Raw genomic sequence first — 19,786 nt, 5'->3', positions numbered from 1 at the left:
ACCACGACGGACGGGACGCGGACACGGCCCAGTCAAGCGGAGTAGGTAAGGTACTGTTGTCGAGTGAGGCAGCGCGCGACGCGCCGTCGCCGAGTCGCACGCGTCTCCAACCATTCGCACGAGTGATTGTCAATAATTAATGCGTGGAGTATCTTAAAAATCAATAAAACTTCCATTATCGGAAATGATCCTCGTTAGTAAGAGTAAGTGGGTAACCAACGTGATCTCCATCGTTCCAACAAAAATGTGCAACCAATCTGTACATGTTGCTGCTCGTCCCTGATTCTAAACGAAATCTGTATGGCAGACTACTACTCAGTACTAGTTATGGCTATCGCGAAGACAGCATCCTCGCCGGCGACCTGAGCCATCTGCTCCTGTCGCTCTCCGCTATCGTCTCCAGCCTCGGCGACCACGGCCGGCTCCTCGGCCCCACGAGCTGCGCGTAATGCCGCTTCAGCTCCGGCGTGCTGCACAGCTCCGCCGCCGACGTTGCCTTCGGCGCCTTCGCGGGGCCGCCGTCGCAGGTGATCACCTTCTCGATGAACTCCGGCAGGACCCTGATGAGCGCGGCGCCGCCGTCGCCCTTCACGTACTCGAACGGGCACTGCCCATCGAACGGTAGCGCCGCCGGGGCCGCCTTCCTCGTCCTCCCCGCCCCCGCCGCCGGCGCGGCCGACAGCGCGGCGAGCGTGGCGGCGGTGAGCACCTTGAGCGAGGGGAACCGAGCCGCGGGGAGCACGAAGTAGGTCCGCCCCGGCAGGAGCTCCTCGCCGGGGGACATCACCGGGATCGGGAGGCCGACGAAGAAGGCGTCCGCGGGGCAGACGGCGTGGTCGGTCGCCGGCGCCGGGAGCTCCGCCGCGACGTCCCCGGCCGTGACGCGGGCGCCGTCGTCGGCGAGCAGCCGCGCCTGCCCGCCCCAGTAGACCAGCCTCACCGCCGCGGCCGTCCCCGGCAGGTGCAGGCACGGGGTGATCGAGAGCCCATTGCCCATTACGCCTTGGCGCCGCGCCTTTGCTATAGATAGAAGCTTCTAACAATAAAGATCGGTACTCGTAGCTGGACTCGTACGAAGTGAGCTTGCAAATGGACTTGGGAGAGGAGATGGAGTGGAGCCTTTCGTTTTTTTAAAAAGAGATGGAATGGAGCCTGGGAATTGAATTTGTGGCGGATGGCTCGGGGAGGAAGAAGAAGAGGGTTATATATGTGAGGGAGGGAGGGAGCGTTGAAGGAGGTTGACCTTGGAACGAAGCTTCAAAGGGGGGTGTTTCATGTGCGCGTCGTCGTATGCTGGGCCTGGGCTGGCTCTGGCTGGGTCAGCGGTCAAAGGCGACGGCCATTTCCGAGGCTACTTGCTCCTATTTTTTTATTGGCACGAGCTAGCTTTGTGTGGTTGGACGACGTGTCGGCTGCCGACTGGGCGACAGGTGGAAGACGCTGGCCTGGCCGTGCGCGGGAATGCGACGTGGCCAGCGGAGCAAGCGTGGGTGATGCGCGTGCGGCTAGTTCCTGATCCTGCCCCGTTGGCTCCGATGTGTCGCCAGCCAGCCTCTGGTCGCCTCGAGTCCATGTTAAGCACGTCCAGCTGAATGGTTTAAAAAGGTGCGTCTATACGTCGCCTCCGGCGACAAAATCGCGTAATATCGCTTTCTATATTTATCACCGCACAATTCAGCTCAAAAAGATTGTTTTTTCAGTGTGACCGTTGCTGAGCCGGTGCATGCATGCAAGAACAGACAAAATTGATAATGTCATCCCATATGTAAAATTCAAAAAGCTATAGATCTTACATCGAGCATCAAAATTAAATTCTGATTACACCATCAGGTGTCTTACAATAAAATCTTCACAACAAGATCCCACTTGACTATATTTCGATGAATTTTTGTATTCATATTTTTTAATTAACATTGCATATTTTCTGCGAGAGATATACACATGGAACAAATTCTACGAACTCATGGAACAAAATAATCATACATATCGAATAAATTATATGAACTCACAGAAAAAACGTATACATGTGCATGCAGTTTTGAAATTTTAAAAAAAGTTAAAAATCATAAACCAAGCATCCAATTGGATTTCAATTGCACAACTGTGTTTCTTTTGATAACATCTTCAAAACAAAAACACACTTGACTATATATGGATTAAAAATTTTAAAATTATTTTTAATATAAAATATTAATTTTGATTACAATGAAAAAAATACTTGAATAAATAGAACAAATGATTGTCTAATGCGAACAAACATAATAACACAATGAACAAATGATTAGAACAAATGATTATAAATAATTAATAAAATACTGAACATCAGGAAAATAATATGATGCAAATAAAAGAGACGTACAAAGAACAATATACTCAGATAAAAGATTGAAAATTTGATATTGTAAAATAAAATAGTAGAATATGAGCATCAAGTTGGAAGATTTTTTTTTTCAGATACATATATCATGAACAAATTATATGAAGTCAAGGAAAAAATTAACTCATAGCACAAATTAAATGAACTGACGGAACAAAAGATCTATATACCTCGAACAAATTGTAGAAACTCACAGAACAAAGTATTTATACACATAAAAAATTATATAAACTCACCAATAAAAAAATTGTACACTTGAAAAAAAATACATTATGGATGTATAACAACATTGTAATCCACGAATCTGCAAGTCTATAAAGCGAACAAATAATTTAACACACAAATCTACATGGTTGACTAGTTCATATCATGATAGGAAAACAAAAATATTTATACATGGCCAACAAATTGTTATAGAAAGAATAATAAAAAGAGAAATTTGTATTCAACAATTAAACCAGTCTATTTCCTTGACCAATTCAATCTATAAAAAATGAATAAATGAGTCAGCTATGTGAAAGAATAATCCTATAAATTGAATACATAATTTTACACTGCACACTAATAATTCTATATAGAACAACTGAATATACTAAGTATCCAAAATTATCCAGTAGATTACTTTGAAATATAATTTTGAATGTACCGTTAAAGAAATCAAAGGGTCATAAAAATACAAAAGAGAATGAGTAAAAATAAATAAAGGAATGGAGAAAGGAAAATAAAATTAATGCGAAAAAGGCAAGATAAATAACGTACCACAAAGAAATATATAGAGAGGAATATACAGAAGAGAATCTAAATTAAAATGAAAAACAAAACATGAATTAAACTACTAAAAAGGAAAATGAAACAAAAGAGAGAGAAGAGAAAGAAAAATGAATAAGAAAAGTGTGTAATCAGAAAATGGTAAAGAAAAGAAAAGAAGAAGAGAGAAGGAAAAAGAGAGGGAAAGAGAACAAGAAAAAAGAGAAAGGATGAAAAGAAATAAATAAATAAAAGAGAAGGAAAAGAATAAAAGTAAAAAGAACTGAGATAAAAAATAAAACAAGAGACAAGAAAAAGGAAAGAACCTATGGAACCTGGAAGGAAATGAATGAAAGGAAAACAACAAGAGAAAAAAAGAAACGGAAAACAAAGCAAATCAGCTTTACATGCATGCACGCACGCATATGCAAACTTACCTGAGCACTCATACACTAAAAGTTCATGTTTTTTTTTAACGATGTGCAACAACCTACCAGTCATACCTGACGCTTGCAACAACCTACCAGTCAATGATGCGCAATCAACCTGTGTGTACTACTAGGGCCGTTTGAAAGTTACTCTACTCTTTTGGGCCAGGTCGCAACAAAACGTTGCCGGTTCAAGTTGAGTCTAGCTTTCGAAAAAAAAAAAAGAGTTGAGTCTACCTAGAACATTTCAAAAATAAATCAGCGAAGAAAGGTTGCGCAAAGACCAGAAACACCCTATTCTGGTAACACCCCTTTTCGAGGGACAAGTCGATGATCTCCCTTGTGCATGCGTAACTTTTGCTTTGAAAATTGAAATACAAAGAAAGTTCTAGACAAAAAAAGGTGATGGCGGCGGCGGCGGGAGAGTGCAATAGATTGGTTAAAGAAAAGATGGTCGACCGTTCAATGAGGATCCAAAGGTTCATGTTTTTTTTTTCATGCTGGTTGCCCGAAAAGATTGGATATTTCAGCCACATGATATCTAGCATCTTCTCCTTTTCTTTTTCTGCATTTCAATGATGGGCGCATTCTAGTATGATTAAACTGAGTCCATGAAAAATTCGTGGGACAAGTAGGTGATCAGCATGCGTAACTCGCTTTGAAAATTGAAATGCATAGAAAGTTGGACACCAAAAGTTCAGTCATGTTGCACATGTCATTAGACGACTAAGCTTCATCGGCACACTGTTTCCAGCCGAAATACAATGCAAATGAAACCCATGTCGGTGTTGTTGTTTATCTAATACTAAGACTTTGGCTCCTCCTCCTGCTGACTGTTCCTCCTCTTGGAATTGGATGGAAGTTGACTGTTCTCCTCCTTGCACGGAACAAATCCGTATTTCCTACTTGATCGTGCCACCAGACGTCAACACCAGTAAAACTGTGGGCTTGCAGCCTTGTATTCTGATTCCGACCGCACCAAATTCTATATCTAGTTTCATTGTCAGTGCAAGTTTCAAAATGATAACGTCTACTCTCTCTGTTCCTTTTTATCTGTCTCTAGAAAATCGTGTTTCCCTTACAAACCCGCTTCCCGAGCGACAAATAATAAGGGACGGAGGGAGTAGGTACACTAATTCGGCCGCGGGATGAACGTAAATCCTGCCGTTCCGTTTTATTTTTCCATTTTGGAAAAGCAGTGCTGTTGCAACCGAAGCAATCAGCCGCCGACGTTTTCAGAAAGCCAAGCAGTCCGTGTGGGGGGTCGGCAGGTAGCTCAACCAACGTCATTCCGTTCAACTCCTTGGTCCTCATATATTGCGCGTGCCACTCCAACCAGTCAACGTTATGCAATCAACCTGTGCGTGTACTGCCTACTAGAGCCATTTGAACGTTACTCTTGGCACTAGCTCTTTTAGGCCAGGTCGTAACAAAAAGTTGCTGGTTCAAGTTGAGTCTACCGAGAACATTTCAAAAACAAATCAGGGGACAAGAGTGGGCAAAGACCAGAAACACCCCAATTCTGGTATACGCTAACTCTATACGCATCGTACATATACTACCTCTCAAACAATGGTGGTCGTGGTTCTACAAATTCTATTCATGCTACCCATATAAGATTCTTCAGTAATCTTCAGAGGGACAAGAACATGGACAGTGCTATCAAAGAAGGAAGAGAAAATTGATCTAAAGAAAAATTGCAGCAGGTTTGAAGTAACTGCTATGGAGTTCTTCAACAAGTATGGCTGGAACTTTAGGAGGCGAATTCTTCAATAGCTGCGCGTCAATTTAGTTGGTGGAGAGTTGTATCAGAACGTGCTGTTTGAAGGGTTTGCCAGTAGTTTGGTGTGATCCTTAAGTCATTGCTCAAATGCTGAGCTTCTATCAGCTCTTGAGTCATGGCGTAAATGCTGAGTCTCTGTCAGGTCTTGAGTCATAGCTTAAATGCTGAGTTTCTATCAGGTCTATGTAAGTTGGCTATAGGCATTCATTCGTGCCCGAGGCCGAATGATTTTATCCTTAATCCAAAAAAAATATAAGATTCTTCGGAGCGCCAATCGATTTGGGCATGCCTCAAGGGTAGGCCAGCTTGCCGCTCACGTACGTGGCCAGGACGTGCGCCGGCAGATCCCTGGCGAAGTCGTCCCACGAAGTGGAAGGCAGGACCACGAAATCGGCGTATTTCCCTTGAAAAAGGCTGCCCACGGCATGGTCCAGGAAGCAGGCGTAGGCAGCATGTATCGTGTGCCTGTTTTCGTTTGTCAGAGACATCCATCCATTAGCATTTTGCAGCAAGATGTATATGCCAAAGAACGTTAAACCGCAGGGGGCTTACGCTTTCAGTGATTCATCGAGGGATAAGCGTTCTGCAGGGATCCAGGGGGCCTCCCATCCAGGAGGCTTACGGGACATTGCTGTCTGAATCGCCTGTAAGGGGTTGATATCTGAAACCTGCAAGACAGTAACAATATACCTGCTAACTTACTATGTGGTGACAGAAAAACAGAGTTCAGGTGTTGAAAAATCTGCAGAATTACGTACAGGCCAGTCGGAACCAAAAGCTAGCTGTGCACCGCCAGCTAACAGTGATCGGAACGTATAGGAACTTCGCTCGGCACGTTCCAACCCAATCTTCTTTGCAGCAGAGTCGGCGTCATCTAATAGATGATCTGGCTGTGAACAGTAAGGCATATATTTCAGAAGATGAACATTGCAATGCGCAATCTGCTTTGCAAAGCATAATACCAACATATTATGCTTTGCAAAGCATAATACCAATATATTATGGTCTCCAAGTAGACAAGTAGCAATGGAACGGTACCTGCACCGATGCAATGGTACCATGTTTGCCAAAGCGGTTTGCTGCACCTGGAGCCAGATGTTGGGCATGTTCAATCTGAGTCCGCAAACAAAGACTCAGTTCAAATTCCATTAAGAAGATAAGAGGGAAAAATATTATTATTCAGCAATATGCCAATCAGAACACACCCGGAATCTACGGTCCTTCATCCCATTCAAATCAACAACCTTTTCAACCATATCCAGCAACATGTCATTAGCTTTATCCCCAATCGCATGTACTGCAACCTGTCAAAAAAACATTATAACTTTCTAGAATGATGCTAGTTGAAAATGAACGATACATCAAACAAAAAATGTCTACCTGAAGTCCAGATCTGTCAGACTCTAATGTTCTGTTGAGAAGATTGTCCATATCTGTCACTTGGAGACCATAATTATCAGGATCACCCTCATAAGGCTGCAAAAATTTACCAATAAGAACTTAAAAACAAAAGTAAACTTAAGTGGTTTGGTAAGTAGAAGAGGAGCAAACTATTCACCTCATGGAACAATGCACTTGAAGAACCCAGAGACCCATCAAGAAAAGCTTTAACACCACCCAGATGTATCCATTGACTTAGTGATCGACCATTCTCACCAATAAGATCCTAACAGATGAAAGATGTATGTTCAAGGTATATTCACGTAAATTAAAGACTTATCACCGAAGAGCTTGGCTTAATTCAAGGAGCAAACTTACAGAAACACGAGACCATGTGGGCATTGGGAAGAATAAGCATACTCTGATCATCATTTTTTGCATAGAGTGTGCCCACTCATAGACATCTTTAGTCATAAAAATACATATGTCAGGACTCAGGAATACAAAGAAGGCCATATATGAAATAACTACAAAAGTGAATCCTTCTAAATCTTGCCCAAGTTACTAGCAAAAAAGTGTTACAGAATACCTGAAAAATCTTGCCATGCTTTCTCTGATGAGGCCCCAGGGAAGTAACTACCCAGATCAACAACAGTAGTCACCCCCCTCATTAGGGCATGCCTACTTGCTCTAAGAAGCGCCTCTCTTCTTTCATGAATAGAAACTTTTTCAATAACATCAAACATAAGCTTCATAGCAGTATCCACTAGAAGACCAGTAGGCTCTACAAGTAACAATAGATGTCAGATAATTTGGTTATCCCTAACTATAAATTTTAATGCGGAACTAACAAGTGAGGTAATAACCTGATAGTATAGTAATAAAAAATTTATGTACGAGGTACCATTAGGTTAGTATAGGGCTGAAGGCAAATGTTAATTAGTCGCATTACCTCCTTCAGCTGTTCTCATGATGGTTCCACCAATTGGATCATTTGTGCTTCTGTCAATCCCAGCAATCTTCATAGCTACTGAGTTGGCTACTCCCACATGACCATCCACGCGTGAGAGCCAGACCTGCAATTGAAATAATTCAGTTGGAAGTCCTGTTGTCATGGCTTCTGAAACGAGGTTCAACTCACTGAGTTTGAAAACACACTGGATTATCTGGTGATATATCATCCAGCCAAGCAGCAGCAGGAAAATCACCACCCCAAACATCATTATTCCACCCTCCTCCTAAAATCCACTGTCCTGGATGCTTATCTGTTCAGAAAATATATAAGTCTCAGAAATGTTGGTATTTTGTAGTCTGTAGAAAGCTTTGACAGTGCTAAAACAAAGCGTTGGCACTTAATCCAACACGCCCCTGCACTACAGCAACCTACTTTTTGCATGATGTGCTACAATAGAAAGCTTCTCGCGGGTGTAACGGAATTCAGAGACAGCTGGTGGGTTCTCAATTTGTGATAACAGGCTTGCATAAGCAACAAACAAATATGACGGCACCTCTGGTAGCTTCCTTGACTCTGCTGATGAAGTCGTCTTTGCTTCTGACCCCTCGAAGTGGCATCCTCGCCAACTGCAGCAGGTTCAGATAGTAGTAGTATTAGAAAGCTAGTAGAGTACACTCTGAGAAACAATTTGCCTAATCTACTGTAACGTCGCTGAGCAAATTGGGAATTGGCGAATGCCCATGTGTAATGGGAGGTAAGCAAACCTGCAGGCCGCCTTCAATGAAGTGCACATGGGAGTCGATGAACCCCGGCAGCACGACGTTCCCGCTGAGATTCAGCTCATACGTGTGGCGACCCTTGAGCTCCCTGACTGATTCGTAGGTCCCGACGCGGAGCACGCGGCCGGCGCGGACGGCCATGGCGGCGGCGAAGGGGCGGGCGGGGTCGGCGGTGTAGATGGTGGCGTTGGCCAGGATCATGTCGGCGAAGCGGCCCCGCGGCGTCCCTGCAACGCGATGCAAGGGGAGAGAGACGAGAGTTAAATCCTGAGCTACAGTGCTCTCCAATAACCAGCGCGAGAGGGGGGAGATGGGTGGAGGGCTACGGCCGGCGGCGTGCGCGGCGTCGGCGTACATGAGAGGCGGGAATCCGGAGGGAGGAGGAAGGCGGCGGCGGCTATGGCAACGGCCGCAGCGAGGAGGGCGGCGCTCTGGGCGGGCAATGCCATCTCTCTCGAGTCTCCAACCAATCGGCGTGGCTGCCCTGCCCCCAGGTCTTCTCAGACAACGCTGTCGTCGTAATCGAGCGAAACAGATGGCACCAGAAAGAAAAGACGCTTTCCGAATCCGAATACGACGTCCAATGAATCATGAATAGAGAAAAAATATCGGTAGTGCTATAGTCGTCCGAGTCGGACGTTCCGCTTAAAAAAATAATATGACGTTTCCTATCTATCCATTCCCATCGACAAATCACAGTACAGTAAAAGAAAATAAAATGTAGAAAAAAAAGATTCAAGATAAGGATTTGAACCCAGGTCTTTGGGATAAGAAGCCTAACTGAACCATAATGTGGTTTGTTGTATACTCCTCGAAATAATTATATACTTATTTCGTTTTTGCCAAGAGGTACAGGATAACTGCTCGATGCTAAGATCTACGGTGCCAAGCTTGTTGCCAAAATCCACGGCGGCAAGCTTGGCGCCACGATAGCTGGCGTCAAGGTCCATACGCAGCTGCGTGGACCTTGACGCCAGGAAGGTTGGCGCCGATACGTGTAAGCTTGACACCAACGTGGATGGCACCAAGCTAAGGGTCCAGATTTTGAAATGGTTCCACTTGGAGCGTATTTGTAAGAATCTTTTATAAAAAGGGCAAAAAAAATAAAATAAAAAAGTCGGCCAGCCCAACATCCTGGCCACTGCAGGAGCGGAAGGCGTCTCTGCATCATTTCCTAATTATTTCACTTGGTTCCATTCCATTGCCCTCTCACGTGCTGACGTGCCTCCGGCCTCGGCTGTCCGGCACACATCACATCATATCGTCATTCGTCACTAGGGGAGCTGGGACTTGTAGATGTCATGGCACGACGACGATGGCAGCAGGGGGCAGAGCCGCATGGAGAAGGCGTAGCGGGTCGGCGGCAGCAGGTACTGCTCGTGCACGCACGGCGTCCAGCTATCGTCCCCGCCCAACCCCATGTGCCTGTGGTCAAGATGCACCTGCAAACACAAACACAAGCCATTTCACCATCACTCTCCGATCAGTCCGGAGCTCGATCAATATAATGTCAGCAGGAGCTCAAGAGCAAACGAACCTCGATGTCATCCCCCTTCACCAGCTTGTGGACATGGGTCGCCCGGTCGAGCTCCTCGGTGCCGTAGTAGCTCGCGCTCATCTGCATCGGCGGGGACTCGCCATGGACCGACGCTTGGAGGCCCAAGCCGTCGGCGTTCCGGAGCGCCACCCACCTGACGTCCGCCCGGCCGCCGCACTCGCCCGGGACGATGTACGGCACGTGAAGGTCCTCCACGCTGCTCTCGTACACGCCGACGTGCGCCGCAGCCTTGCGGTCGGGGTAGCACTCGAACGGGCCCCTCCCGTACCACATGACGTGGCTCAGGGATTTCTCTGCGTTGAACACGACACCGACCCGGGGAAGGGGAGGGAGATCGGCCTTGGGGTTTACCTCATACTCAAGAACCACGTCGCCTGACTCGTAGATCCGGCAGAGCATGTTCACCTGGAAAAGAGTAGACTCGGGAGCTTGTGAAAGAGCAGCATCGTCGGGCTTGGGTAAGTTCCCAGGAAGACCATAGTAGACAGTGGAAAGCTCCACAGTGTTGTCGGGCAATTCCTTCACGGAAAACTGGCTGCTGTAGAACGAGACGTTATCGAGGGAGGCTTCTCTCCATTGCGAAACATAGGGCTTGGTGTAGAAACCTCCTTTGTCGTTGTCAGTTGGTGCGCGCCAAAAGCATGGGAATATCCCCTTGCTCATAAGCTCAACATTGCTGACCTGTTAATTAACAGTAGCAGCATTAGTTTCAGATTTTGACCCCTTTTCCTTTTTGATAATTTCCAAGTTTTCTCAAACAGAGTAAAGGTGTAGACGCTGAGATCAAATTGCAAAAGTTAGTTAAGCTTGGCAGGAGTAATATGACTGGTAGCTAAGTGAAAATGGTTCAAGGATATTATAAAAAATTGACAGAACTGTTGTATAGAGAAAAAAAAGTGGTGGGGAGGATATCCCATTGCAGAATCTATGTTTTTTATTAAAAAAAAGGAACGAATGCAGCAGGACATGGCAGCCCCTTATAATGACAAACATAAAGCTTGAAAAGCATAAGTCATCTTGCCAAGAGTTCAATCACAATTCACAAGCCACAGACGCTCATAAGTTGCAACATGCTCTATGTAAAGCCAGTTAAAATTGAAGCCCTTAAAATTTTCTAAACCAATACAGTGGTGTGGTGATGAACACGCCTGCGTATCAGACACTGTGGAGATGAAACAAAAAGTTTATTTAAATATCTACAGTGCATGTATGAGATAGATTTAGCTGTCACTTGATTTAAACCTGCTCCCTGTTTGGAATAACCCAAATACCCAGTAACACCTCGTTTCAAGGCTTTGAGCCCTTGCCTAGGTTAGATCTTGGCATATACTCCCTCTGTTTTTAAGTATATGATGTTTAGTTTTTAAACCAATTAGCTTGCCCTAAATGTCACATGCTTTAAAAAAATGGAGGGCGTATTATTGTTAATTGCCTAACATAGAAGTATAGAAGTGGACAACACATTCTTTTTTAGTCTGCAGTGAGCATTCTACGTACCTTCCAACTGTCTATTGTTCCCAGTTGACTGTTCACTTTGATTTTCCAGGCATCATTCTTGCTGATTATTACACTATCACCAGTGCGTTCACAGACCAGAGGGCTACTGGAGAATGCTACTGCCTGAAGGTGATATTAGGCTGTAAGGTAATGCAGAAAAAATAGGAGTGAAGTAGTAACAGGATCAGGCTAAGAAAACATACATGGGGAACAAAGCCATTTTTCTGAGGTAAACAAAGTTGTGCTGAAGCCAAGAGATGACCATCTTTAGCCCATCGCGTATGGTACCTCTGTTTCACATTTACAGACAAAAATACTTCTTTGACTGCACAAGTACTCCAAAGAGCAAACCAAGGTGACGATTCCATGTTGATAAGGTGACTAGTCTGCGGTGCTAAAGTTGGAACATTCAGCGAACCAGAGCCCAAGATGCAACCATCTCCTTGAAGAACCCAACTGAAGTCCAAAGCTTCTGTTGTATCGAAAAAGTGTCCATTTTCAATCTGTATGATAATGATGGAACCATTAGATGCACATTGCACAAAGCACACAAGAACATGATTTCATGACTACAAAATATCAACCAGAGGTTACCTTAAGCATGTTATCTGCTGATGATATTTTGATAGGCTGGTAAAGGTATTTAACTTCTGCAACCAGAATAAATCTGGTAAACTAAATTTGGCATCCGGTGGCTTTGGAGACAAAGACATTAATTTAACAAATTGATACATAAGAAAGCAAAACATTTTTCCCTAGTATTTCCAGTTACCATGAACAGCTGGGTGAATTGTCCGATCAGGCCACACAATGCCATTGAGGCAAAAGTTTAGGTCATTAGGAGTATCTCCAAAGTCGCCACCATATGCCCAAAATTTGGATCCATCTGAATCCTCCTTTAGTAAACCCTGACATAAAAAAGGGGAGAAGGATAGCACTGAGAAACAAACAATGGCATAAGAAAAGAAAGAAAATTCATCAATGGTCCATTTTAAGGCATTTTGATAATGTACTAGATTAGCATGTCAAATTTTTAGGAAATGATGAAAGTTAAAGAAAGTCAGTTTGTAATGATCATTTTTCTATTTTTATTCACTAATCAAACAAATAGGTCATAACCTGACCTATCCAGTGAGACACATAATGATGCCTTAGAGGCTTACACACTAGAATCACACAGAGGTCAGTATAAGCATGCAACACCATTTTCAGCGATGTGGACAAAAGGTCAAGAACGGGAAATTAGGCCACAACCTGATCAACCCAGTCCCATATGAAACCTCCTTGGAGCCCAAAAGTGTTGTCTATGGCCATCCAATATGCATCAATATTTCCGTTACTGTTTCCCATAGCATGCGAATATCTTGAAAGCAAAGAGGAGAGAAAAAGTTTCTTTAATCATGCTAATAATACGAAAACTGACAAAGAGAATCAAGTCAATATGTGAGAAAAAAGTAAGCATACTCGCAGAGAATTAAGGGCCTTGTTTCAGATGGGTCTTTTGCTATCTTAATAATATCCCAGACACGCATATACATGGGGCATACAATATCTGTGGATGATGTTCTGGAACCACCTCCTTCATAATGGAGGAGCCTTGTCGGGTCCCTTTCACGAATCCACCCTAAAAGAATGTTACCATTAGATGGGAAGACAGAAAAAATGAACTGTCACAAGGAAGAATGTTTTACCAGACATGGAAGCATGATTGGGACCATATGAAGATTCATTTCCCAGGGACCATACAATAATGCATGCATGATTCTTATCTCTCTCCACCATGCCAACAACACGATCAAGCATTGCATTTGCCCATATAGGTTCTAGTGTAGGATGTTTGAAATGGCTATTTTCATCAAAGCCATGTGTCTCGATGTTGGCTTCATCGATTACGTAAAGACCAAAAATGTCACATAACTCATACCACCTCGAATGCTGGGGATAATGACTATTTCTTACAGCGTTAATATTGTTTTGCCTCATCAAAATCAGATCCTGTCACAAATAGATAGATTGTATAGATCTGAAGTTGGGCAGATGATTAAATTAAACCAGAGAGATGATGTGTTAAAATGCTCTCCAATATGACAGAGGAGGATATCAACCTTGATCATGCATGCTTCTATATTTGTCTTCCCAAGGCGTGGATGGTGCTCATGTCTGTTGACACCTCTTAGTACAACAGGACATCCATTGACAAGCATTTGCTTGTGTGCACGGACCACATTGCGAATGCCCACTTGGCATGATTCACACTCAATAAGCTTCCCATTGGCATCTTTAAGGAGAACAACAAGTGTGTATAAGTTGGGCTGTTAGAAGAGGAAGAATAGTTAAAAGACATAACTTTATACAGTTGGACTGTAATAGTGTAGTTCGGCAGTAGAATTCCCCTTGGATTAGATTTCTTACATGTTCACTAGACCAAAGTTTTGGATTTTCTATTTTTCCACCAAGAACGTAACCATGAAAACCAAGACAAGGGCCTCGACTTGTTTTTGGCTTCGGTTTCAAATTAACCACATTAGCAAATGAAAGATCACCATCTAAACTGATAGATGGTCCAGAATTATCATAAAGTGTGGCTTCAATAGACAAAGTTGAAACATGCTCCCGGTCTTGCTTGTGTGAATCAATTTCCACCTCAACCTGACGTACAAAACAACATTAGAAGTGAATTTAAACATAGCAATATCAGAATAAATATTTCCCTGACAAATGCAAAATCAGCAACTACAACACCTGGATTTTGCCACATGAGAAAACAACAATAGGAATGACAAATGAATTGCCCTAGAAAATGTGTTGCTTGCTGTTTGATGTTGAAAAGGGGGGCCATACAAATCTAAAGCAAGCTAAGCAAGCATCAAAACTGCATAAGTATATAATGTTTGGTCGGTTGCGTAATAAATACAAGATTCTAAATACTTATCAATTATTCCTTTGGTGGTTCAATACTTGATTGATCATGTGATTGTGAATAATAGATATAATTTAATACAGCAATAAATTTTTTAGTTAATTAGCATTCCAATCCAAAAGAATGAAGAAAAAAGGTAAGGAAAAGATCTGCACTCTGCAACCATCTTCACTAGTTTCCCCCACAATTTGGTGCATCATGAATCAAATCATCTCCACTACCCAATTTGCATAACTGATAACCCTGCCAAGATGGGGACTAGAATTACCTCGATATCAGCTAAACTGAAATTCTCATCCATGGTTGCTTTGAAAAAGTAATCTGTAATAAAAATCTGCAAAGAAAATTTTAGCACTTATTAACCCAAAATTTCGGTGGAACATGAATAATCTCTTTAAGGGAAATAGATAAAACAAATAGAAAATGTCAATGCAAAGTACATGTCAAGAGATTGATCATTGATGGCTAACTTGCAGTTGTTGCCTCAGGGAAAAGTTCAAGTTTAGTATGACCTACTATCAGTATGATCCAGTGGAATAACATGCGAAAAACTCAGGTGATGTCTATCTTGGTTTTATTGACATAGCTGATTTCACGTGCGTTGCTAGCCAGAAATGGCTTACAGGATTAACTGATGAATTAATGTGCCATATTTTAACAAACTCATGACATAGGGCACCTTATTCAAGACTAAACGAGGTCAAATTACACCAAATACGAAGCTTAAGTATCCCATATATTTTTTTAAAAAAAAGTTGCAAACAACAGCTAGAAATTCATTTATAATGTAAGAAAGATTCAAGGAGTTAACCTGTGGCTTTGATAGTAGTAGAACATCCCTGTGAATACCAGATAACCACCAGTGGTCTTGATCTTCTAGATAAGAGCCATCACTCCACCTCATAACTTGAACAGCAAGAACATTTTCCTTGTCTGAATCACAAGGATGGCAGCAATCAGTAACTTCAAACTCAGCAGGAAGCCTGCTGTCCTGGCTGCATTGACACATCAAGCCAACACTCAAACAGACAATTCATTACAAATCTATAATAACAAAAAGTAGGTCACCACCGGTATGAGCATTACAATAACGCATTCTGTGCTATTAGAAAACTTCAAGGATCTTCTGCTCTCAAAAGCATCCATAGCAAAATATTTATATCATCTAGACTAACACGCCATAGTCAAATATTTATTTATCATAAAATGAAAAAAAGCAGCTGGTAGCCAGAGGCCCAACACACCTAAATCACAGGAAAAATACACTCATCATAACAAATTTTAGCATTTCTTAACCCAAAATTTCCATGGAACATGAACAATTTCTTTTAGAAGGGAAACAACCAAATAGAAAATGTCAATGCAACGTACATGTCAAGAATTTGATGGCTAACATACAGTACCATTCTTGATGCTATATTCATAAAGAATGCAGAATTTCATACATCTAAGCCTTTGGATAACACTTCAATACAAGAAAACATAATTATAAGGTTGGGAAGAATCTTCACTTCTACAAGTAGAATGTGAGATATGGTAAATTGAAACTAGATTGCTGAAAAGACCTATATGTATAACATGTAACATAAATTTGTTGATCCCACACAATAAACAGTTCGTGCTGCCAAATTTTCTTGCATTTATGAACTTAAGGAGAGAATGCAAAATATATGGGTCAGATATTTAAATAGTAATAAAAATAGCAGGCTTCACTGGATCCATTAGCAGCAAGGAAGTGAACAAGGAATCAGTTTACCATCAAGTGTTAGCTTGATAAATCGTTTATACTGTAGATTACAAATAAAATGGAGTACAAGGAAAACAATTCAATGCATTTCGTTTTTTTTCATACCTGTACCCAATCGGCACCCCATTTACCCAAGCGAAAAAAGCAGAATCAACAGCTTCAAAGTGCAGCAAGATCCTCCGACCTATCAGAATTCATAATCAACTCAGAATTGCTCAAAATGATGGGGAATGTTAGTACTGCATCCATGTAAATATCAAAGACAACAGAATTATGCATGTTGAGGAAAGGAAAAGTGTTCAGAAAATGTCATAAGATGCATCCCACAAGACATAAAAGAATAACATAGCAAAGAAAATAAATTGAGAAACATGTGTGTTAGACAGCTTGCTCGGTTGGCATATTGGCCCATGGGTAACGTGCAGCATCAGGGCTTAGAGCCCATACGCATGGTAGATTGGTTAATTGATAGGCAAGGATCCCAGTTGTGATTCTATAAACCAAACCCTAGGACATCCTTGCCTATATATGCTTGTAACCGACACCTATAAATGCTTGTAACCCTGTATATGTTCCAATCTCGCTTACAATCTGTAACGGTGTAAGTGTAACCAACACAGAACAGTGTGTCCAAGGAGATAGCAAGCTATGCAATAGCCATGCCAAGCCATAAACTCCTTAAGAATCGCACAAACATTGTAAAATCCTTTGACAAGAAGCCTTCCACAATCAGAACTTTTTTTCAAGTTAATGGATCAGATATCCCCTCAAAATAAACAAATATTTATAAGTCAAGGTTATTCAAATCATAACTGGCAAAAATGAAACTAACTTCCTTGACAATATCTTCATTTTATCTAAAACTCTTAGTATTAAGGTCACTTATGCTAGTTGAAATGCAATATAGGATTTGGAGAAGTGAGGATACAAAAATAGGGTGGCAACTATCACCAAACTATCACGATTGCTGCGCAGAAAAAGAATATTACAAAATATTACGTTAAAAACATACCTTTCCACTCTTTTGGGATGTGAAAAACTGTCCTGTAACAACCGGTGGGATTATCAGTGGACACAAATGGTGGATTTATTGGGAAAGGATACGTGGTATTTGTGTAGATTGGACGGTCAAACCCATGCATTTGCCAATTGGAGGGTACTGCAAGAAAGTTGGCTTTCATTTCAGAGTAAATTTCAAAAATGTGCAAAAGAACATGATAAACAATAAGCACTATCTCAACTAAAAAGCATGCCTGGCAAAGCCTCCCAGTTTGAGTCATCAAAATGAGCATCAAAGAATTTCTCGGGAACACTTTCTGCTGAAGGAGCCAGAAGAAATTTCCAGTACCCACTTAGAGATTTTGTGTACGGTAAGCCCTTGGACCAAAGAGCAGCGCTTTCTAAAGCACCGCGAACCGCATCATCATTCCATACAGCAGTGTCAGCATTGAGATAGTTCACATTCCTTCGTTCATGCCAATACCTCAGGGCTCCTATCATAGGAAAGAAAAGGAAGCAAATCGATCAGACAGTTTGAAATCATTAGGACAATTACCCTTGCAAGACTGAATCTGCTATAGAAAGAGCACTTTAGATTGTACCTTCCAGCGTATCCTGTGAGCGCAATGGCACATGCGCGTCCCGCTTTCTCCACTTGAAGAATGACGGATCCTCCCAAGCTTTATATGAACGGTTGGAGGGAGGAACCACAGCACTGGCATAAGCTAATGCCATAATGGTCACACAAGGGTACCGATTTCCTCAAAATGAACTGTTACAAACACATATCCTGAAAAAACATGAAAATACCATCTCAGAACTCAGAAGAAATGGCTATTGGGAATGCTGCAATTGGAGTATGCAATGCAAGCCAGTTAACTGATTTTAGGAGTATGCCACTATGGAAATTGAACCAGGTGCAGTACTACAGTAGTACAGTGGCGGCACTATAGAATAGCAGACCACACTGGATGCGCTTAACAACTGCAGCCGAACAAAGTAGAGTTTCAGGATGGTTTGTAAAAGGCCACTTTCTCCAATTTCCTCTCCAGCCCTGCACACTCTGGTTGAACCAGATCGAAGTAAACACCCGAACTCCTCAGTTCCTCACCGTTGGGTTATCCAACCTCGTCGCCACCTTCGCTCCTCCGAGCACCCTCAATGCCCTCCGCCCGGACCCCTCGCCATTTAACGAAGCCCCTCAGAGCCGCGGCCCCGTGCTCTTCAATCTCGTCGTCGCCGCAGCCCTCGAATCCAACTTCAAAACCTCCCTCCCTTCTTCCCCCAATCGAGGTCAAGAGGATGATACCCGGATCGATCCTTGATCCCAACAACAAACCGATAAAAATAGAAGCAGCCAAGCAATAGAAACTCTATCCGGCGGTGGGGCGGTTGGAGATGAGGATGGGTGTCGTACCTGCAGGGGTGGAAGAAGGGCAGGAAGCGATCGAAGATCGATGATGGGAGGAAGTGATTAGAGATGGATCCTTGATCCCAACGACCAAGACGCGGCGGAACTCTAGCCCGTTAGCCCGAGCGATGTGAGCCGAGCATTCGTACCTGGAACGACACAAGACGGCGCAGCAGGAAGGAAGCGATCGACGAGTGACCTACTAGCTATGAATCCTCTCCGATGAGGGATTGGGGATGGCGGGGTGGATCTGGAATTCAGGATTACAACTGCCGAGTAGTTCCAGTTCCAGTTGGAGTGGATTCAACAAGTGTCTGTTCCTCGTGAGAAGACAAAATCAGCTGTTCCATCGCCACTCGCGCGAGAGTCCAGGACGCTACAGATGTTCGGACGGAGATGGGCCTGGACCGTCGCGGCGGCGGCTTCTTTCCGGCCCAAGTATCAAACGAGGCCTTGTTTGAGTAGACCGGCCGGTGGACAAGATGGCCTTTCTCTGTAATACGATCTTCCAGGGTACGGTGGCAAAAACCAACACGAAAATTGGATTTCACTTGGGTACAAACAGTGCAAAGTTTGGAAGAACAAAGGAGGTGCAAAAAATGCAGCCTAACAGTTTGAAAGTTTTTTTTTAAGTAAAATGCATGAATGGTCATTATACTTATTAGCTTATTTCAATTTGGTCATTGTACTAAGAAAGTGTAAATCATGATTATTAAATTTGCTCAACTGTATTGATACGGTCATTATTAGCTCTCTAGCAATACGTATTCGAATGACGTGGCATCTAACTAGGCATGGCTGAGGTTTTTTTTCACAAAAAGCACATGTATCTTTAAAAATTGCTCCATCGTCGCATTGTCTTTTCATTTATTTGTTTCATTTATCCCTCCTCTTTCTGATTCTCTTGATTTCATCTATAATCCCTCCTGTTTAATTCCGTTGCGGGACATCTTTTGCAAATTCCACTGTGGGTAAATATACATGTTTTTTAGGGGAAACCCTCAGTTAGGCCACGTTGGATGCCACGTCATCCGAATGCGTCACGATAGAGTCGCGTAATCTTAATGACTATGATATACACTTTCTTAAGTACGATTGGCTAAATTGAAACAAACTAATAAATATAATGGCCATTCATACATGTTACTTAATTTTTTTTATGAAGAAAGAGTTCTTATTGGCGCATAGCATTTCTTGTTTATTGG

At 42.8% G+C, this 19,786-nt stretch overlaps 3 protein-coding genes across 6 annotated transcripts; all 3 read right to left on the bottom strand.

The window, feature by feature from the left end:
* Window positions 1–149: 149 nt before the first annotated feature.
* On the bottom strand, window positions 150–1,214 carry LOC101785677. Its single transcript, XM_004971237.3, has one exon. It carries the CDS (start codon window positions 995–997, stop codon window positions 332–334), a length of 666 nt encoding a protein of 221 aa, XP_004971294.1. The 5' UTR covers window positions 998–1,214; the 3' UTR covers window positions 150–331.
* Window positions 1,215–5,304: 4,090 nt separating this feature from the next.
* On the bottom strand, window positions 5,305–8,957 carry LOC101785274 (putative amidohydrolase YtcJ). Its single transcript, XM_004971236.3, has 14 exons — window positions 8,805–8,957; window positions 8,435–8,676; window positions 8,224–8,296; window positions 7,874–7,980; window positions 7,668–7,791; window positions 7,305–7,499; window positions 7,094–7,179; window positions 6,894–7,001; window positions 6,716–6,811; window positions 6,541–6,639; window positions 6,374–6,448; window positions 6,094–6,225; window positions 5,888–6,003; window positions 5,305–5,800 (listed from the first exon to the last, which is right to left on the bottom strand). The coding sequence occupies exons 1-14, from the start codon at window positions 8,896–8,898 to the stop codon at window positions 5,626–5,628; spliced, it is 1,722 nt and encodes a 573-aa protein (XP_004971293.1). The 5' UTR covers window positions 8,899–8,957; the 3' UTR covers window positions 5,305–5,625.
* Window positions 8,958–9,226: 269 nt separating this feature from the next.
* Window positions 9,227–18,930, bottom strand: LOC101783800 (beta-galactosidase). Of its 4 annotated transcripts, none has more exons than XM_004971232.2 (19): window positions 18,588–18,930; window positions 18,282–18,490; window positions 17,773–17,960; window positions 17,425–17,664; window positions 17,184–17,330; window positions 16,277–16,355; window positions 15,236–15,419; window positions 14,693–14,758; window positions 13,917–14,153; window positions 13,610–13,816; window positions 13,196–13,499; window positions 12,969–13,128; window positions 12,759–12,867; window positions 12,277–12,412; window positions 12,099–12,154; window positions 11,708–12,007; window positions 11,505–11,627; window positions 9,987–10,688; window positions 9,227–9,891 (listed from the first exon to the last, which is right to left on the bottom strand). In XM_004971232.2, the coding sequence occupies exons 3-19, from the start codon at window positions 17,903–17,905 to the stop codon at window positions 9,724–9,726; spliced, it is 3,351 nt and encodes a 1,116-aa protein (XP_004971289.1). In that variant the 5' UTR covers window positions 17,906–17,960; window positions 18,282–18,490; window positions 18,588–18,930; the 3' UTR covers window positions 9,227–9,723. The 4 variants fall into 4 exon arrangements, with proteins under 4 accessions (XP_004971289.1, XP_022682315.1, XP_004971290.1 ...); XM_022826580.1 differs by having other exon boundaries at window positions 18,282–18,587; window positions 18,731–18,930; XM_004971233.2 differs by lacking the exon at window positions 18,282–18,490.
* Window positions 18,931–19,786: the final 856 nt, after the last annotated feature.

The sequence above is a fragment of the Setaria italica genome, chromosome V, assembly GCF_000263155.2.
Source record: "Setaria italica strain Yugu1 chromosome V, Setaria_italica_v2.0, whole genome shotgun sequence".
Classification (NCBI taxonomy): Eukaryota; Viridiplantae; Streptophyta; class Magnoliopsida; order Poales; family Poaceae; genus Setaria; species Setaria italica.
Note: the sequence above shows the minus strand (reverse complement) of the source record. Positions and strands in the feature narration are given on the sequence as shown.